General features: G+C 39.3%; 1 protein-coding gene across 1 annotated transcript in view; it reads left to right on the top strand.

The window, feature by feature from the left end:
• Nucleotides 1-21130, top strand: part of rasgrf2b (Ras protein-specific guanine nucleotide-releasing factor 2b) — a 218505-nt gene that overhangs the window by 136401 nt on the left and 60974 nt on the right. Inside the window, exon 16 of the mRNA XM_048595101.1 lies at nt 18979-19143. Coding sequence (XP_048451058.1) covers nt 18979-19143 — 165 coding nt within the window. The remainder of the gene's footprint in view (nt 1-18978; nt 19144-21130) is intronic.

The raw sequence follows: 21130 nt of genomic DNA, 5'->3' as shown, positions 1-21130 counted from the left end.
ATTTTAGTAATGCCTAACCTTTATCATTTGTATGTTTTCCATTGATTGTCGTTAACTTTATGCTGGAGGTAGCTGAAAGATAGTCAGAAGTCAACCGATAATTGCTAGTAAAGTGAAAAGAAAATAAGAGAGGACCACTACTAGATAATGGTGCTTTAACTCGTTCATCATTCATTTATGATAGAAAAAAATGTTTTCAGTTTATTGTTATCTTTTAATATTCTTAGGGCTCTTGTCGTGCAGTGGTAGTGTCCCTACCCTGGACTGAGAGACACAGGTTGAAGTCTCACCTGCTCCAGACATGTTTAATAACATCTCTGAACGGATTGACTAGAAAAATAGGTAAATAAAAAAAAATAACATTCTTAGGGCTCGTGTGGTGCAGTGGTAGTGTTCCTACCTCTAGGCCAGGAGGCCTGGGTTCAAGTCTCAGCTGCTGCTAAGGTGTGCCACAATATTTCTGAACAGGTTTATTAAAAAATATCTTCCAAACATTCTTTCGAATCGGTTCCAAAATTTGAGGTACCAAACATACTCATGTAAAAGTCGAATTTTTTAGACTCTTTTTAAGGTTAAATTTATGAAGTCGATTATTACAAGAATACTGTTTTTGAGGGACCAAAATTCATGCTGCAGTGTAAAATACTGTATCATTAGCAGAAGCCCAAATGATCTCTAAACGAATAAAAAAAACCACAACAAATTACAGTAATTACTGGATAAAGAGAATAGAAACAAAAATAAATCAAAAAGCTCTTATTTATACATACAAAAAGTGAACTAGAAATATAATACAGCTTTAAATTACAATTACATGTTACATCTTAAACTAAACATGTCAAATACAAAAGTTCCACAAGTGCCTGACTCTGACGTGATGTGTCTTAAACTTTCACGCCAAATTCTTCCATTTCCCTCTGTTTTCTCTCATCTTCTGTTGTTTCAGTTTATCAAACTAACATTTTAAGCTTTTATTTCTGATAAAAACGTTATTGGACATTTGACTCTCATACAGTCTCATTGATTATTTCCTCATTGTAACATTTACGTACAGGATAATACCTTGACTTACAAATGTTGATCTGTGAAGAACTGGGGTTGACTTTTACATGATATATATGTAAAATTTTTCAGATTTTTTGGGCAAAAATAAGGGGTCAACTTTTACATGAGATTGACTTTTACTCGAGTATGTACGGTAATCCTCTTTTTATTACGACACTGGTTCAGAGCTTTTTGGAGGAGGGGAACTTGGTTCAAATAAAGTAACAGTATGAAAAACAGTGAGTACCAACACTAATGTTGTCAAAAATTGTTTACATTTTGGATAAAAAATGTTAAATAAACTATTTAAGAGATTAATTCATTGACTACCTTCAAGGCCATTTATTGTCCTTTTTAATCAGGCACTATATCTGGGATACTATCTACTTACTTACAAGATCAAATGTCTTTTTTTGTTTGCTTTGACATTTTAAAGAAATCTAGACCTTATCATCACTGACTTTACTACTGTTCGTATTATGTAACTCAGGGGATATCTCTCTATGACGTAAACAAGAGAATTTTATTTCGTAGTTGGTAGAATAGTATTCCAGGTTTGGTCTTTATTCTTTTTTTCAAATTTGATCTATAACATTTCTCGAAGTGTTGGAGTTCTTAGAAAACATAAATGTGGTTTAATCTCCAGGAGCTTATGAAGTGTATCCCAGGACATTGTGGGAAGTTAAGGAAGAAATTACAAGGCTCCTAGCAGAAATATTTGTAACATCTATAACCATGAGTGAGGTGTTTGAGGACTGGAGGTGGCTAATGTTGTGCCTTTATTTAAGAAAGACTGTAAGGAGAAGCCTGAGAACCATAGATCTATGAGCCTGAGGTTTGTGGTGGATAGGTTGTTGGAGGTGATTCTGAAAGATAAGATTCACATGCATTTGGAAAGGCAAAGACTGATTAGGAATAGTCAGCATGGTTTTGTGCAAAGGAAGTCATGTCTCACAAACATGTTTGAGTTTTTGAGGAAGTAACCAAAAAGGTTGATGAGGGCAGTGTGGTAGACATTGTTTCTATGGACTTCAGTAAAGCCTTTGACAAGGTTCCACATGGTAGACTAATTAGTAAAGTTGTATCACATTGGATTCAGGGTGAGCTTGTCAGCTGGATACAAAATTGGCTTGATGGTAGGAGACAGAGGGTAGTGGTGGAGGGTTGTTTTTTGCACTGGAGGCCTGTGCCCAATGGTGTTCCACAGGAATGAGCACTGAGCTCACTTTTGTTTGTCATTTATATAAATGATTAGGATGAGAACATAGGAGGCATAATAAGTAAGATTGCGGATGACAACAAAATTGGTGTTATATTGGACAGTAAAGAAGGTTATCTGAGACTACAAAGACATTTGATCAGTTGGGTTAATGGGCTGAGGGGTGTTAGATGGAGTTTAATTTGGATAAATGCAAGGTATTGCATTTTGGTAACACAAACAAGGACAAGAGGTTGCAAAAGGACATTAGTGAAGCCTCTTCTGGAGTACTGCGAGCAGTTCTGGTTGCCCTTCTATAGGATATTATTAAATTGGAGAGGGTACAGAAAAGATTTACCAGGATGTTGCTGGGAATCGACGGTTTGAGTTATAAAAATAGGCTGATAAGCTGGTTCTTTTTTGACTGGAGTGTGGGAGGTTGACAGGAGTCCTTACAGAGGTTTATAAAATCATGAGGGGCATAGATAAGGTGAATAGCAAGGGCTTTTTTGCACTGGGGTGTGAGCAAATTCAAAACTAAGTGGCATATTTTTGAGATGAGGCGAGAAAGTTTTAAAAAGGACATGAGGGGCAATGTTTTTATACAGGGAATGGTTAGTGTGTGGAATGAACTGCCAGAGGAAGTGATGGATGTATGTACAGTTACAACATTTCAAAGATGTTTGGATAAGTACATGAAAAGGAAAGGTTTGGAGGGATATGGGCCAAATGCAGGCAAGTGGGACTAGTTTAGTTTGGGAAAAAGGTCAGCATGGATTGATTAGAATGAAGGTTCTGTTTCCCTTCTTTATAACACTATGATTCCATATTATGTGCTGTACCTAACTGCCTTACAACATTCTATTTTTGCCTCCCAAGCCTGTGGTTACTTTCCTCAGAACTCTGTGTTTGAATCCCTTGAATCAGGCTTCCTTCCCTATCACAGCACTGAAATTACCCTTCCAGAAAGTAACAAATAATAACCTATGGTAAACTATTCCTCCTCATCCTATCTGTAGCCTTTGATGAGGTTGACCACACTGCACAATCTTCTTCTAAAGCCTCTTGTTGCTCCATTAGGTGGGCTTGTGATCATCTGATTCTGTTCATTCGCAACCTTTCCCCAACACCACTACCACCACCATGAAAAATCCATGCTTGACCACTTTGACCAACACGCTGCCCTTCTATATCACCATCATTTCTTTTGGCCCTTGCACTGTTTCTGATTTCTCTGACATTTAGTAATGGATGAGGAGAAAATAAAATATTTAAAACAAGGAAAAAAACCATCACAATTACCTTTGATCTTTATTACAAATCAGTCTCCTAGCCATAGATCCCCATTCCACTTCCAGACAATTGCTTGAGGTAAAAATCTAACTGTTTGCAATTTGGTGCTATATTTGACCCAGCAATGAATTACTGACCACATATCTACTCCATCACCAAGACTCACTTCCACCTCCATAATATCTCTCAAATCTATACCCTCAGCTATCAGAGCACTCATCAATGCAGTTTTTATTTCTAGATTGAATATTCTAATACCCTCCTGGCCAAGATATTTCTTTTCACCTGATACATGCTTGAATTTCATCCAAAACTCTGCTGTCTGCAATATAAGGCACACCAAATCTACCTCAAAAGGTGATGGAGGCGAAATCATGTAATATTTTTAAGTTGGAGGAAGATAGATTCTTGTTGGGCAATGGAATCAAATGTTACCAGAGGTCAGTGGAAATGTGGAACTCAACGCAAATAGATCAACCATGATTTAATCAAATAGCAGAGCTAGCTTGAGGGGCTGAATGGCCTGCTTTTGCTTCTAGTTTGTGTGTTTGTATGCAAGTCCCATTAACCCATCAATTCTGTGCTCACTGAGTAACATTGATTCAGCTCAGTGAAATAGCTCAGTTTAAAAATTCCCATCCTTGTTTCCAAATCCTGTAATTGTCTTGCTCCTCCCTATCTCTGCAATCTCGTCTAAACCTATAACATTTCTGAGATCTTTGCATTCCTCTCCTCCAATTCTGGTTTCTTAAGTACTTTGATTTCTACTTTGCTCTAATTTCATTTGACAATGTTGCACTAAAGCTCTGCAGAATGTTTAACCATTGTTATGATCCCATGATATAGGCATAAATGAAAATAAGCAAATTTATTGAAAGACCCACAAATACAAAGTAAGATGAGCAAGATTTCCTGTTTTATAACTCTTATTTTAATATCAAAATCAGAGCTAACATTAAACGTTAACTTCCAGACAAATGATGCTTCATATTAGAAACATAATGTTCTTTTAAAATCATTGATGCCACAGAGGTATGTCTTACACAACCACAGTAGCTGTGCCATTCCCTGTAAACTTGTGGCATGAGAGAGCTACTGAGTTCCATATTGTGTTGTCATTTATGTATGTAGGATAGATGATGCACTCTATCCAACAAGAAATTTCTTCTTAGTTTCGTGGATACAGTTATTGTTAGTAAGACCTGCTTCATGACATTGCTGATAGTGTATTTCAGAGTCTGAGACACAAACATGCAACTTTCTGATTAGAGGCAAGAGTGCTACCAGTGAGCTATAACTGACATTTTTAGTTCGCTACTATTTCATTACATTCTGGAATTCTGTCTCTAAATCCCTGCCATCATACATCCAACTTTCAAAACATCACTCCAAGCTGATCTGTTTAACAGCACCTTTGGTTATCACTTGTAATGTCTCCCCTATCTCCTTCTTGGTGTTGTCGTTTTTGTGTGTGTAAGTGTAAGAGTTGATATTGCTTTGTTTATCCTTACACTGGGACTTGTGGTCATTCTTAACTATCCACCACACTGTAGTATTTTAAACAATTCCATTTAAGTTAACCATGAGTAGTTCAAATTATTGCATGGGAATTGTTTATCTGCTGGGAGCCTTGCTTAATTCCAAGAGGTGACAGACTAAATGTTCGCTAAGAAGGCTGGATTGAGAAAAACTGGCTGGTATATAATCATCCCTCTAAATTTACTTCAAAATGCATGGTCTCTCAATTATTTCAAAATATGGTTCCCATAAATTTATTTGCAATGTTTTAAAAAGGACAGTTCTGAGCTGTCTTTATGGTACCTTCACACAGTTTAAGGGTTCATTGATAGTAACATCTTGTCCCCACAAGAATTCTCATGTTTTAGCCCCAGTAGTGGAATATGTTAATGAGACAAATGCTGCTATATTGTAGCATTCAAATCTTGATAGTATTATTATTTTTCCAAACATACAGCTTTTCCACCATCGTTCTTACAAAGCCTAACAATAGAGAAGATTTATATAAGCAAAATATACCTGAAATTTGAGAACCCAGATAGCCATTGGAATGCTGAAACAACTGAGCATTTGTCAATCACTTACATGAGGTTAAAACATTTCCATTGTTTGCAGTTTTTTATACTGATACTTAAAAGGACCTGGAAGACTGTAGTAAGTGGAAAGTCATGACCTAATGACTTTTTCACATTCTATTGTCACTATAGGGTTCATTGTTTCTGTATAGTGTATTTTGGGTAAATGAGCATGGAAGTGTTGTAGCCTGGCACAGGGGCATGAGCTATGGGGGTGAGTAGAGCAGTATAGCCTGGTATGGGTGGCATGAGAAGCCAATGGCAATGAATGGAGGGAATAGCCTGGCATCAGGGACGTGAGGAGCCATAATTTGGGAAGTCTGGCAAAGAGAGCACAAGTGTCTATAGGAAGTGGGTTTGGCAATCTGGTTGGCATGGGAGGGCATGAAGATGACGTTTTGAACTTACTGTTCACAATTTTCCTCATGTAGACTATGATTCACAAGATCTCTGAGATTTCATGAGGCATGAACCCTTTAAAGCTGGCTGAACTCTGTGAAAGCTGTAGAGGTCTAAGAGTTGTCTTTCTCCCTAATAGAATTAGCCATGTCAGGAGTTCCAGGTCTAATTTGTAGTCTGAACAAGCACACACCCTCACAATGCACTCCTGAGAATCAGAAACCCTGGAATGGGGTCAGGAACCCTGGAATTAGGACCCACCACTATTACCACCATGTCCACCCTGGCTTAGCAAAGATCAAGGTCAAACATTCTTCAAAGTGATACAGAGAGGATAGATAAGTGGGCAAAAATTTGGCAGGTAGTGTATAATGTGGGAAAATGTGAGATTAGCCATTTTGGCAGGAAGCGTAGAAAAGCAACATGTTATTTAAAATGAGAGAGACTTCAGAATTCTGGGTCACAGAAGGATCTGGGTGTCCTTTTACAAGAATCACAAGAAGTTAGCATGGAAGTAAGCATAAATAATTAGGGAAAGGCAGAAGGAATTTTGATCTTTACTGGAAGCAGCTCGATTCTAAAAGTAGGGAAGTCTTGATGAGACCACACCAAGAATATTGTGTGCAGTTTTGATCTCCTTATTTAAGGAGGGTGATAGTTGCATTGGAAGCAGTGCAGCAAATGTTCACTAGGCTGATTCCTGGAATGGGAAGATTGCCCCAGGAAAAGTTGAGTAGGTTGGATCTATTTTCAGTGATGTTTGGAAGATGGGTGGTGATCTTATTAAAATGTAGAAAATTCTGAAGTTTTTTTAATTTCTTTCACTACAAATAGACATCACTGTTGGCCGTCATTTGTTGTCCATGTCTAATTTTTCTTGAATAACTGAAGATAATAGGGTAATTGCTAAGATGATGTTTCCTCTTGATAGAGGAATCTAGAACTAGAACTAGGGAGCACAGATAAAATAAAATAAAATAAAATGCACCCCCCCGCCCCATTAAACACTAAAATGTTGGAGTCTCTTAGAGATTAATGGAGTCTGGGTCATTGAATCTATTTAATGCTGAATTAGACAGATCTTGATCAAGAAGGGAGTTAGGGATTATATAGGGCAGGCAGGAAAGTACAGTTAAGGTCACATTTAGATCAACTATGTTTTTAGTGAATGGCAGAGCAGGCTCAAAGGGCCAAATTGTCTAGTCCTGCTGCTATTTCTTACCTACTTATGAAGGAATTAGAATAAAGTAACAAGACCAAATATTTTGAGATAGTAAGAACTGCCGATGCTGGAGTCAGAGATAACAAGGTGTAGAGCTGGATGAACACAGCAGGCCATGCAGCATCAGAGGAGCAGGAAAGCTGACGTTTCAGGTTGGGATCCTTATTTTTTGCAATAGGCCTTGTAAGGTGCTATAGCCATATTTGCAAATGATGCAAAAATAGGTAGGAACGCAAGTGGTGAAGATCACAGAAGGAGTCTGCAGAAGAATATAGACAGGTTAAGTGAGTGGGCAGAAACTTGGCAGATGGAATTTAATGTGGGGAAATATGAAGTTATGCACATTGGCAGGAAGAATAGAGGAGCTGAATATTATTCAAATGGAGAAAGATTTCAGAAAACTACACAACAGATGAATTTAGAAATCCACATCCATGAATCACAAAAAGCTTACATCCAAGTTCAACAGTAATATGGAAGGCAATTGTTATGCTGGTCTTTTATTTCAAATGGAATGAATAATAAAAGTATGGAGGTTTTGTTAAAACTCTGCATGACATTAGTCAGACCAGAGCTGGAATACTGTGAATTGTTTTGGGCCCCTTCTCTAAGGAACAATGTAGTAGCTTTGGAGAAGTCCAAAGAAGGTTTACTAGGCTGATACAATGTATGGAGGGACTGTCTTATGAGGAGAGGTTGAGTAGTTTGGATCTGTACTTGGAATAAAGAAGAGTGAGAGGCGACCTTATTGAAATATACAAGATTCTTAGAGCCAAAAACAGAAATTGCTGGAGAAATTCAGCTGGTCTGGCCACATCTGTGGGAAAAAAGCAGGGTTAGCATTTTGAGTCCACTGACTCTTCTTCAGAACTGTTAGTGGATAAGTAAAAGTAGGAGGTAAACGAAGAAATTATGGATAGCAGGCCAGGACAGAAGAAAAGCTGAATAAGTGATAATAAGAGCCAAGAGTGAGGAACTGGCTTAGCTGTGCTGAATGCAAGCTGTATAGTGTGATAATGGGCCTCAGAGTACATGGGAATGGGAGACTGTGCTAAAAGCAACCCAAGTCATAATGGAAACCGAAAGAACTGTGGATGCTGTAAATCAGGAACAAAATTTTTTTCTTCACAGATGCTGCCAGACCTGCTGAGCTTTTCCAGTAACTTCTGTTTTTGTTCTGTGTCTTAATAGGACCAGTTGTAGGGTGGGTAAAATAAAACATGGAAGGATGGAATCAGGCTCTAAAGTTATTGAACTTGATGTTGGTTCCCATCCCCTCCCTTGTCAGCATTCTGCAGGAACTATTTCCTCTGGGACAGCTTGGTCTACTCCTCCTCCATTTCCAATATCTCCTCGCATTCCTACAGCAGCTTTCTATGCAATCATAGAAGGTGTAATTCCTGTCTGTTTACGTTTGCTCTCCTCCACCATCCAACACACCAGGCATACCTTTGAGCTGAAGCAGTGATTTACCTGTCCTTCAATCCATCTAGTCTACTCTATTTGCTGTTCACAATGCAGTCTCCTGTATACTGTGGAAATGAAAAGCAGACTGGGTGACTGCTTTGCGGAAAATCTTTGTCTGGAAAAATCACCCCGAGCCACTAGTTGCCTTCCAGTTCAACACACCATCATGTTCCCTTACCAACATTTCTGTCGCTAGCCCACTGCAGTATTCCAGTGAGCCTCAGTGCAAACTCGAAGAACAACATCCCCTCTTTCACTCAGGGACCCTGCAGCCTCTAGGACTCAACATTGAATTCAATAACTTTAGAGCCTGATTCCATCCTTCTGTACAAAAACAAAGTTGCTGGAAAAGCTCAGCAGGTCTGGCAGCATCTGTGAAGGAGAAAACAGAGTTAACATTTCGGGTCCAGTGACCCTTCCTCACCGGACCCGAAACATTAACTGTTTTTTCCTTCACAGATGCTCCCAGACCTGCTGAGCTTTTCCAGCGACTTTGTTTTTGTTCCTGACTTACAGCATCCGCAGTTCTTTCAGTTGTTATCACATTATGTGGGTTGCATTCAGCACAACTAACCCATTTTCTCACTGTTAGCCCTTATTTATCACTTATTCAGTTTTCCTTCTGTCCTGACCCACTATCCCTTTATTTAATTTCCTTTTTCACCTATCCTTTCATATCTCTCTCTCTCTCTCTCTCTTTGGGCTCTGTCTCCACCAATTTACTCATTGCTTCACTCCACCCATGATTTTGCACTTTGGCTTCAGCACAGATACCACTTTTTCCTTGCTACTAACAATTCTGATGAAGAGTTACTGGACTCAAAAAGTTAACTCTGCTTTCTTCCTTAGATCCAGCTGGACATGCTGAGTTTTTGCCAGCAATTTGTATTTTTGTTTCAGATCTCCACCATCCGCAATTCTTTGTTTCATTAAAATTCTTAGAGGACTTGACAGGACAGATGTGGAAAGGTTTTTCTCCCCTTGGGGAGAGTCTTGAAGCAGAGGATATCATCTCAGAATAAGGAGTTGCACATTTAAGACAGAGATGAGGAGGAACAAAAACAGAGCATGCTGGAGAAAGACAGCAGGTCTGGCAGTATCTGTAGAGAGTAAACAGAGAGATGGCAGATGGAGTTTAATCTGAAAAAATGTGAGGTAATGCATTTTGGAAGATCTAATCCAGATGGAAAAGATAAAGAGTACTGATAGGCAGAGGGATCTGGGTGTACAGGTACACAGCTCACTGAAAGTGGCAATGCAGGTCGAAAAGGTAGTCAACAAGGCATACAGCATGCTTGCCTTCATCGGCCGGGTCATTGAGTTTAAAAATCAGCAAGTAATGTGGCAGCTTTATAGAACCTTGGTTAGGCCGCATTTGGAATATTGTGTTCAATTCTGGTTGCCACACTACCAGAAGGATGTGGTGGCTTTGGAGAGGGCACAGAAAAGATTTACCAGGATGTTGCCTGCTATGGAGGGCATTAGCTATGAGGAGAGGTTGGAGAAACTTGGGTTAATGGTAAGGTCCTGGGGAGTGTTGCTGAACAGAGAGACCTTGAGGGTCAGGTTCATAGCTCCTTGAAAGTGGAGTTGCAGGTAGACAGGGTAGTGAAGAAGGCATTTGGTGTGCTTGCCTTTATTGGTCAGTGTATTGAGTACAGGTTTTGGGAGGTCATGTTGTAGCTGTACAGGATATTGGTTAGACCACTTTCGGAATGCTGTGTTTAACTCTCATCTCCCTGCTATAGAAATGCTGTTGTGAAACTTAAAAGGGTTCAGAAAAGATTTACAAGGATGTTGCCAGGGTTGGAGGGTTTGAGCTATAGGGAGAGGCTGAATAGGCTGGGGCTATTTTCCCTGGAGCATTGGAGGCTGAGGGGTGACCTTATAGAGGTTTATAAAATCATGAGGGGGATGGATAAGATGAATAGTCAAGATCTTTTTCCCGGGGTAGGGGAGTCCAAAACTAGAAAACATAGGTTTAAGGTGAGAGAGGAAAGATTTAAAAGGGGCCTAAGGGGCAACTTTTTCATGTAAAGGGTGGTGCGTGTATGGAATGAACTGCCAGAGGAAGTGGTAGAGGCTGGAACAATCATAACATTTAAAAGGCAGCTGGATGGGCATATGAATAGGAAGGGTTTTAGAAGGAAATGCGTGAAATGCTGGCAAATGGGACTAGATTAATTTGGCGTATCTGGTCGGCATGAATGAGGTTGGATGGAAGGGTCTGCTTCCATGTTGTACAGCTTTATGAATCTAATCTGGGGAATTCCTTACTGCAGAGAGCTGTCAAGGCTGGGTCGTTAAGTGCATTCAGGGCTGGGATGATAATATTTTTAATCATAGAGTCATAGAATCCTCTACCGTGCAAAAGCAGGCCATTCGGCCCATTGAGTATACACTGACCCTCCTAACTGCATCGCATCCAGACCCACACCCTCCTACCCTTTCACTGTAACCCTGCATTTCCCATGGCTAACTCACCTTCTGCATATCCCTAGTCATGATAGGCAATTTAGCATAGCCAATCCACCTAACCTGTGCATCTATAGATTGAAGGAGGAAACCCACACAAATACAATAGACTATGAAAACTCTACACAGACGTCACCCGAAGGTGGAATCAAACCTAAGTCCCTGGGGCTATGAGGCAGCAGTGCTAACCACTGAGCCACTGTGCTGCCCCAGGAAGGGAATCAAGGCTTGTGGAGAAAAGGCAGGGTGGTGGAGTTTAGGATTATCAGCTCAGCTTTGATCTCATGGAATGGTGAAGCAGACTCGATGGGCTGAATGGTGCACTTCTATTCCTGTGTCTTATGATCTTATGTTTCTCTACCTGACATGATCGAATCATTCTTTATGTTTACATCACAGTAAGTTGTAATGTGTTTCCTTTTCAATTTCTTGAACCCTTTTTGTTTGCACATAAACGGTTAAATATTTATGGAAAAAAAATAAAATTCTTGAAAAAAATGTGCAGATTGTTGTTTTTAAAATAATTAACACTTCACACTTGGCATACTCAGGGCTACGGCAGAAATATTATATTAGAAACATTCCCCTCAGCCAGCAGCTGCTAAGACTCAATGGTAAGCTGTGTCTATGAACCTTAGATAAGGCACTCAAAGTAGTTGGATTGTACGTAGGAGAGAGCTAAAGCTAGATCCCAGTGACGGAGGTCAGGTGTATCTGTAGACTAATGAAGCTTTAGTTTCCTGGTTTATGGTATCATGGTGAATTTCCTCAGGGCTTCTTCTGTTTGGCTACAGGCAGAGTTCAGCCAAAACCCTGTTCAAACCAATAAAACAAGAGAAGACCCAATGAAATTCAATCCCATGGCTTCGGTCTCCTGATTGGATTGATGCCTTATAATCTGTGCAGTGGAGTGAATATTCCCAGTGTTCACTATAAATGTAACCCAGAATACCACAGGCTGCATTAAATTAGTAGCATGTCCAGTGGTGAAAAAAGAGTTAATATTTTCCATAAAATCAATATTGCTTTATTCTATGCATTTTTAATCAGCAATGGGAACAAAACATCACAAACAGGAGGATGAAGCATTATGCTGGAAATTCACTCCCTGAAATGTATTATAATGCAGGCATGATCTAGCTGTAGGGTTCAAATGACAAACATATTGCTTTCATGGTTTAGGATATCATTTGAACCCCTCAATGTGATTAAAGCCTTACAATTCACTGAGGAGTGCTGATTATTTCTACTCTCATTAGTTTATTAATCTGTTCTCAAATTTATTGTAAAATAAAAGTGTGGAATTTTTCGCTGCTGGTTACACCATTTGGGATCATCCTCATTGTTAGGTCAAGTCCCAGGAAAATGCCAGGTGGTGTTTTTATTGTAGCTTTTCAAATTGGATCTTTGCAGTAACAAGCAATATCATAGGTATAGTGGATAGTACATTAATTTCTTAGAGACCCTGGTGACATTTCTTGAGCCATTTCTCAAATTTCTTTAAAAGTAAACTGGTCTGTAAATGGAGACAATGTATACACAACCCCTATTCACAAACCAGCTATACATTGATATTTTAACAGTGTGTCTGCAGCTTGCTAACTTAATTGGAGGTTTTCGATAATGCAGTTTGATTTTTGACTCAAAAATTGCATTTGATTGTACACATAGGAAATTAGATTCATAATTCAATGATTCAAAGAAGATTCATAATTCTTTCAGTGACTTCTTTGAATTCAATAAATAATTGCTAAGATTAAGAAACTTCCATGTAATTGATAATCCAATACAACTTCTAATTTATTAGCTCAGTTTACATTGTTTGCAAGTGGTTTCTACAGCTTGTTCATTTGCCTGATTATTACCTGGCTGTGGCTCATTGGGCCAACGTTTATTGTTAACCCTTAGTCACTCTTGAGAAGGTGGCAGTGAGCTGCATTCTTGAATTGCTGCAGTCGATGTGTTATGGACAGACCCACAATGCTGTTAAGGGGGGAATTCCAGGATTTCCCAAGTTAAGACGGAAAGTAGCTTGGAGGGGAAGTTGCATGTAGTGGTGTTCTTGTCTATCTGCTGCCCCTGTCCTACTGGATGGAAGTGGTCGTGAGTTTGGAAGGTGCTGTCGGAAGACCTTTGGTGAATTTCCGTACTGCGTCTTGTAGATTGTACGCTTCAGCTATTGAGCGTTCACGATGGAGGGAGTGGATGCTTGTGAATATGATGCCAATCAAGTGGACTACTTTGTCCTGGATGCTGTCAAGCTTCTTGATTAGTATTGGAGCTGCACTCATCCAGGCAAGTGGAAAATATTCCATCACACTCCTTCCTTGTGTCTTGTAGGTGGTGGATAGGCTTTGGGAAGTCAGGAGGTGACATGCAGTATTCCTTGCCTCTGACTGGCACTTGTAGCCACTGTGTTTATATGACAGAGATAGTAGGAACTGCAGATGCTGGACAATCTGAGATAACAAGGTGTAGAGCTGGATGAACACAGCAGGCCGAGCAGGAAAGCTGACGTTTCGGGCCTAGACCCTTCTTCAGAAATGGGGGAGGGGAAGGGTGGTGTTTATATGACAGTTCAGTTTACGGTTTCAGGATTTTGATAGTGGTGCTAACACTGAATTTCAAGGGATGGTGGTTAGAATGTCTCTTATTGGAGATGGTAATTGCCTGGCATTAATCTGGTGCAAATGTTAAATACCACTTGTCAGCCCAAGCCTGGATACTGTTCAGATCTTGTTGCATTTGGACCTGGACAATTTTAATATCTGAGGAATTGCGAATGGTGCTGAACATATGTAATCAATGGCCAACATCCTCATTTCTGATTTTACGATGGAGGGAAGGTCAATTATGAAGCAGCTGAAGGTAGTTGGACTTAGGACACTACTCTGAGGAACTTCTGCGGAGATGTCCTGGAGCTGAGATGACTGAACTCCAACAACCACGACCATCTTCCTATGTGTCAGGTATGACTCCAACCAGCGGAGAGATTTTCCCCAATTTCTGTTGACTGTAGTTTTACTTGGGCTTCTTGATGTCACACTTGGTCAAATACAACCTTGATGGCAAGGGCAGTCACTCTCACCTCACCTTCTTCTCAGCTCTTCATTCTCTGCCTGCTTTGAATATTTTTTTCATTGCTTAGCTGTAATTGGATAAAGTGTAAGGTTCAACAAGGTTCTTCCTGGTCTCTAACAATAAACATTCATAATACTCACCTGGTATTTTCTATGTTTGGTTAGTGCTCCATTAGCTTGCCAGTCATGAAACTGCACAACAACAATGTTATCTTTACCCACTTTCCAGCAACCTCATACAAGTATTTGCCTTCATCTTACTTCTGCCCACTTGACTTGAAACTCTGACAACAAGTCGCAGCGAAGTGCTTTCTTAGCTCTGCATTCCTGTTTTTATCAATAACTTCCTGTGTTTACAACTGACACAGATAGATGTGTACATAGTTTAGAGTGGTGGAAAGTCAGAGATGGTCAAATCAAAATGTCTTTGTTACAAGGTTGCAGGTGAAAGATTCATACTCCTAATCCTGTCTTCCAAAGTCTCTCCCTATCTTTTGTAGACTCTTGTTCTGTCTGTCTACAATCAGGTATAACAAGAAAGATTTATTTATAAATATTCTTAAAGAGAAGAAACACAACTGGCTTAAAAATATTTTGAGTCTTACCTGGCCTATGTGGTTGCTGGTCTTGACATTGTCTTCTGGAAATCAAATCCACCACATTCTCACAGACAAGCAGTTTAGTGGAAAAATACAGAAATACAGCTTGATTTCTTCATTCTTCCGACTGTTGGCCTCAGGATAGTTTAAATCTGCCTCAGGTGGATGCAACTTGACCAACAGGATGATCCAGGGATCTACTGCACTCCTGTGGGATTATGTTTGTAGTTCTGTATATACTCCCAGATGATTTTATGATTGTTTTGTAGCCTTGCTGAATGTGATAGTGATGTCCACCCAGGCTTGGAACATGATTAGCCAAATTAAGTATGATAAATATTATCTTGATCTCCATCATGCAGGGAGCCTCAATCTATTAGCATTTTTTTGTGAGTTAATATGCTGTTTGTTCCCTTAAACTTGAAGTAAATTTCTCTTTGAGTATTTGACTAAGGAGCTCGTAGCAAGTTATTTTATGAATTCCAGAAACAATTATGTCCAGGCTTGGTGGTTTTCAATAGTGCTTTTACGTCAGAGACACAAATGGTTGCAGCCAGTTTAGAGACAACGTGCACATCACTATTTTCAAAAGGTAACATGAAACTGACTGAGTTCTCCGAAGGCAAAGTCTTGAGTCCAAATTTGATATCTTTAGTAGGATTTCAAATTTGCTAGGTTCCTTGCTGTGGCATCGGTACTTGTATAGCATTGGAAACATGTTTAAAAAGCACAAATTCAAAGCATGTGTCACTGGTTTGTAGCCCAATTGGTTAATAATGTCCAATCGTATCTGTTAATGTAGAAACTTGAATTTTAGCAATGATCAAAATATACCTTCAGCAATATAAAAGTTGTGTGGAGAATTGTTACAAAGCTCTCAGCAAAAGGTGTTATTTCCTCTTTGCATCTGTGAGGCTAATCACATTTTTAAAGTTGCTGGAAATCTTGTTACACTTGCAATTACCTATAAACAAAAGGGAATGAACATGAAGATTTATTCTGCTCAAAACAGACTAAGTATGCAGCATTTCAACCGGCTAACTGAATTCAAACTATTATTCTTGCCAAGACTTCAGGCTTATATGTAGAAATGTATCCTTTTCACAGCTTTATTTTTTCTTAGCACTGTAAATTGCAACATTTCAGATTAATGTCAATTTCTTCTGAATTTCAGTTTCCTTTTCTAAACCAATTTTTCAAATCTTTGTTTTCAGGGATCCGTGGACAAGCTCCTCTGATGCTGCTTGGCCTGCTGTGTTCATCCAGCTCTACACCTTGTTATCTCTTATCCAAGATCCTTCTGTTCCTCAGAGCTTCCTAATGTCTTGCCATTCATTGAGTACTTACTTGTCTTTTAACTTCTTCTAAAATATATCACCTCATACATTTCAGGGTTAAATTCCATCTGTCACTTATCTGCCCATCTGACCAACCTGTCTCTATCTCCCTTTATTCTAAGACCTTCTTCCTTACTATTGACCACGTGCCCAATCTTCATGTCATCCACAAACTTAATTATCAGACACCCCTCCTCCCTACCAACATTCTCATCTACATTGTTATATAAAACACAATAAGGAACCAAACACTGATCCCGATGGAATGCCACTGGACACTGGGCTCCTTTATTGCAAACAGCCTTCTGAGCCACTCCCTGTATCTTACCACTAAACAGTTTTGGATCCAACTTGCCAAGATACCCTGAATCCCATGTGCTTTTACCTTTTTTATCAGTCTTCCATTTGGGACTTTGTCAAAGGCTTTGCTGAAATCCATTTAAAGTACACCAACAGCACCACCCTCATCTACACGCCTCAAAAATTTCAGTCAAATTTGTTAGTCATGACCTCCATCCAACAAAGCCATGCTGATTATCCTTGATCCAACCTTACTTCTCCAAGTGGATATTAATTCTTTCCTTCAGGATTTTCTCCAATAGTTTCCCCACTACTGACGTGAGACTCACTCGTCTGTAATTTTCTGGTTTATCTCTACCCCATTTCTTGATAAATGGACCCTACTCCTCATAATCTTAATCTCTTTGTTTATCAAGAATCTATGTATTTCTACCTTGAAATTATTCAAAGTCTTTCACCACCTTTTTGTGGAAGAGAGTTCCAAAGACAATTCCCTGTGAGAAACAAAAACTCCTTGTCTTTGTTTTAAATGAATGACCCTCTATTTTTAAACACTGGTTTTTACAGCAGAGAATTCATTTCTATATCCACTCTGTCAAGACCCATTAAAGATGTCATTTATTTCAATCATGTTGCTTCTTACTTTTATAAACTCCAATGGAGTCTGCCCTTTTCTCATAAACCAACTCACCCACTCCACATATCAGTCTAGTAAACCCTCTCTGAACTGTTTCCAATGCACTTACATTCTTCCTTAAATAAGGAGATCCAATACTATACGCAGCACTCCAGATATAGTCTCACCAATGTCCTGCATAACTGAAACATAATCTCCTCCATTTGTATTTACTTACCTTCAGAGTAAACAATAACATAGGTTTTCCCAATTATTTACTGTACATATGTACTAGCTGTTTGTGACTCATACATTAGTTCTTTCACTGTGAGCAGTCTATTGATCAGTATGTCTAGACACAATTCACAGAGCTTTTCATCACAGAGAAGTGTCCACTAAGTCCTGTCCTCCAGCCTCCCCTTTGGCTGTCAGTGACAACATACACGATAACAACTTTATTTCTCCTAACCTTCTCATATTCTTACTTTCAGAGTTCCAGCCACTCCAACTCCATTGCAATGTTAGCGAGTGTTGAGGTTTTGAGGTGGCCCCAGTGGTCAGTCAGACCTGTGGGAGGTATAAAATAAACAGTTGGCAACCTCTAGCGCTGTCCATTGAGCCATTTCTTAATTGAAGCCTTCAGTGGACTCTGCTAGCTATGCCAAGTTGTGGGACAAATGCCATTCTTGATGTTAGAGATGGTTCAGTCAAAAACTCTTTATTGCAAGCATCTAGGCAAAAGATACAAACTTCTAATTCTCCATGTTAACATTGCTCTTTAAAAAATCTCTAAAATTAACCAACACAACTGACTTCAAAACCTTCTCAGTCTTAGTCACTCCCAGTCTCGTCATTACCTTCTGAATGCACATCCTATTACATTCTTACAGACAACAGGCAAGTGGAAAAATAGAGAAGAATAGCTTTTCATTCTCCACATCACTGGTTTGTCTAATATTGGTGCCCACCTTGGTGAAAGGTGACCCAGGATGGAGACTCTCCTGTCTTCTAGATCTTGAAGGGGGACTTCGAGATCTTCATCTAAAAAAAAAGTTGTGTTTCCTGTGTATGAAGTGATGCTTAGGTACCCAATGGGCACCATTATGCAAATCTATATTGTTGGTGATAATGACAGATGTGTCCAAAACCTCATGTTTACTGCCTTAATGTTGAAGAGGGTTCTGCTGCATTTTGGATTTCTGTTCAGTGTTTGTAAACAGTTAGGGCATTGTTCAGTGAAATTTCCTGGTGGGTTGGACATACGCTAGCAAGTTACACAGGAATTCATTTTGACTTTGGGTTATGGGGTAAAACTGGATTAACCATTCAGTATGCATATCTCACAATTTTTAATTCCAAAATTGCCCAAAGCCAAAATAGCCTCTTCACTCAATTACATCAGAGTAACTCTCTCCACTGGAAAAAAAAATGTAACTTACCAGTACAGTAATGGTGTAATTATCATTGAGAAAATTCAGGGCCAGTATATTATACATTGCACATGCAAGGCTACAATGTGCTGTATATAACAATTGTGTTCTAAACATAATGTAGAAACTCTAAAGTTGATTTCAGCAATGCCATAGATACACATTAAAGTCTTATGAAAGAATATGTTGTAACAATCACTTGATATTCTGCACAGTCCACTGTTAAAGTTTCATTTGGAAACATTTACAATATTCCACAACTGACAAAAGAATTCACATCTCACTAATGGCTTAACTAATGTCATTGGGGTCAAGGATAAAGTGTTAGAACACTGTACTATTTATTGCTTAAAATTTGCATTAAGTGTATGTGCTTACATCCTGGTAAAATTCAGAATTCTCTTTCTGTGATTTAAATAATGCAGTTCAATCTGGTGTGATGGGACCTGGCTGCAGGGAAATGGACAATGTACGATGTTCTGTGTCTCCTACTTCAGCATTCGCCATTGCCACAGCTGCAGCAGGACATGGGAGTCCACCATCCGAAAATTCCGGAGTGCAGGAAAAGTTTAGACGAGTTTCAATGGGAGGTAATGCTACCCTCTCCTCTTTTTTATATGCTTCAGTATGCAAATTGGTTGAAAACATATCAAGAGAAATTCCTTGAAGAGCCAAAGCAGGTTGATGGGCATATGAAAGAGAAAGACAGCCAGTTACTGCAAATGACATGTATACCTGGGTCTTCACTCACTTGTGCCTGGGCCCCCTAACAGTGGTCCACAAGTATTCCCCCTCAAACTCATCCATTGTATTCAGTTTCTGGCTTCTTCTGTACTGAAGAGAGCAAAAGGACATTAGGTGACCTCAGCAAATTTCTGTGACTTCTATTGACAAGATAGGTCCTCACTTATTCCCTTATCATTCTGAAAGAAACCATTCCATCTTTGGTATCTGACTAAACAAATCCAAAACAACCTTCTGGAAAAAGAGCTTCATCTTGTTCTTAGAAGACCTTCTGACTTGAGCATTGACTTCAAAATCTTCAAAAGTTTGGTTATCTTCCTGATTTTCCTTTGGAATTCTTTTATTCACATTTCCTCTGTAGTTTTTTATTTTTGAACCATGTTTAACCTCACCTGGTTTTACTAATATTTGTTTTCAGGTCTGCCTGAGATGACCTTATGTGATGCCTGATTCTTTACATTTCCACCTTGTATTTTATGGTGAACGGTGCTAACTTGCATATTGCTCATGATGGGTTTCTGGACTCAGACCTATGGTTGCCACTTGCTTAATAAACAAGTGCTCATCTTCCTTTGGCAGGAAAGTTTGAAGGCATTTTTAGGGGGTGGATTTGACTCCAATATGACACACATAGGCATAAAAGTTTGGATCTGTTCATCATCTGTGACAGGCCAGACACTGGTAATGATTTGCCGGCTAACCTGGCTCATTGCTGGACCTGAAAGTGACAACTGCCATTGCAACTGCAACCAGAGAAATTTCAAGACGATGCCTAATAGAGAAGTGTCCAGGTTGTTTGTCTTCATAGGCTCTGAATCGGAGTACATGTCTTGTCACATCACATTCTACTTATAAATCTAAATTTTCCTTCATATTTTTATATATCAAATTGCGCTATTATCAGATGATATGCTCGGATTTAAGATTTATGCATCAACAAGGCAATAGCTTTAAGATCAGTACTTTGAAAGTCAACAGGGCCATAAGTGTCAAACAGGATAAAATAAAGAAAGACTAGACACACAAATAAAACCGAGATTATAAACTTCAATGAGCCAAGTTGTCTGATGTTACATGTATCCCATGGGTTGTTTTGAACACCCATAGGTAGTGTGTAGTGCCTAATGTGTAATGATAGGCAATTATATTAGAGGGCTTCAATTTTCTGAAATTAATCAGGATAATCATATTGTAGAGGGTTCAGAAAGCGTGGATTTCTTGAAATCCTTTCAGGAGAGCTTTTTATGTCAACTTGTACAAGGATCAACAAGGATGGCACAGTGCTGGACCTAATTCTGGGGAATGAAGTTGGATGGTGTTCAAGTATGGGTATGGGGGCATTTTATTATTGCATCCACAACACTGTATGCTTTACAAGATAACAAGAACTGCAGATGTTGGAGTCAGAGATAACAAAGTGTGGAGCTGGAGGAACACAGCAGGCCAGGCAGCATTAGCAGAGCAGGAAAGCTTACGTTTTGGGTCGGAACCCTTCTTCAGAAAACCTGACAGTCAGCTTTCCTGTTTCTCTGATGCTGCTTGACCTACTGTGTTATCACCGTATGATTTATGTTTGTTATGGAATGAAGAGAATCACAGTTTGCAGGAAAGGGTTCTGACTTGGCAAAAGACAGATTTTATTAAAATAAGGGAGGATCTCATTCAAGTAAATAGGGAAAAGCTTCTTGTGGGAAAATCTACATCAGAGCAGTGGGGGTAGGGGGATGTTCAAATGTAAATAGGGAGAATACAAACCAAATTATGTCAGAGATAGTAGGAACTGCAGATGCTGGAGAATCCGAGACAACAAGGTGCAGGGCTGGACGAACACAG

This window comes from Rhincodon typus, chromosome 3 (assembly GCF_021869965.1).
Source record: "Rhincodon typus isolate 14 chromosome 3, sRhiTyp1.1, whole genome shotgun sequence".
Taxonomy (NCBI): Eukaryota; Metazoa; Chordata; class Chondrichthyes; order Orectolobiformes; family Rhincodontidae; genus Rhincodon; species Rhincodon typus.
The sequence above is the reverse complement of the archived record's forward strand: the minus strand, read 5'-3'. Positions and strand labels throughout refer to the sequence as shown.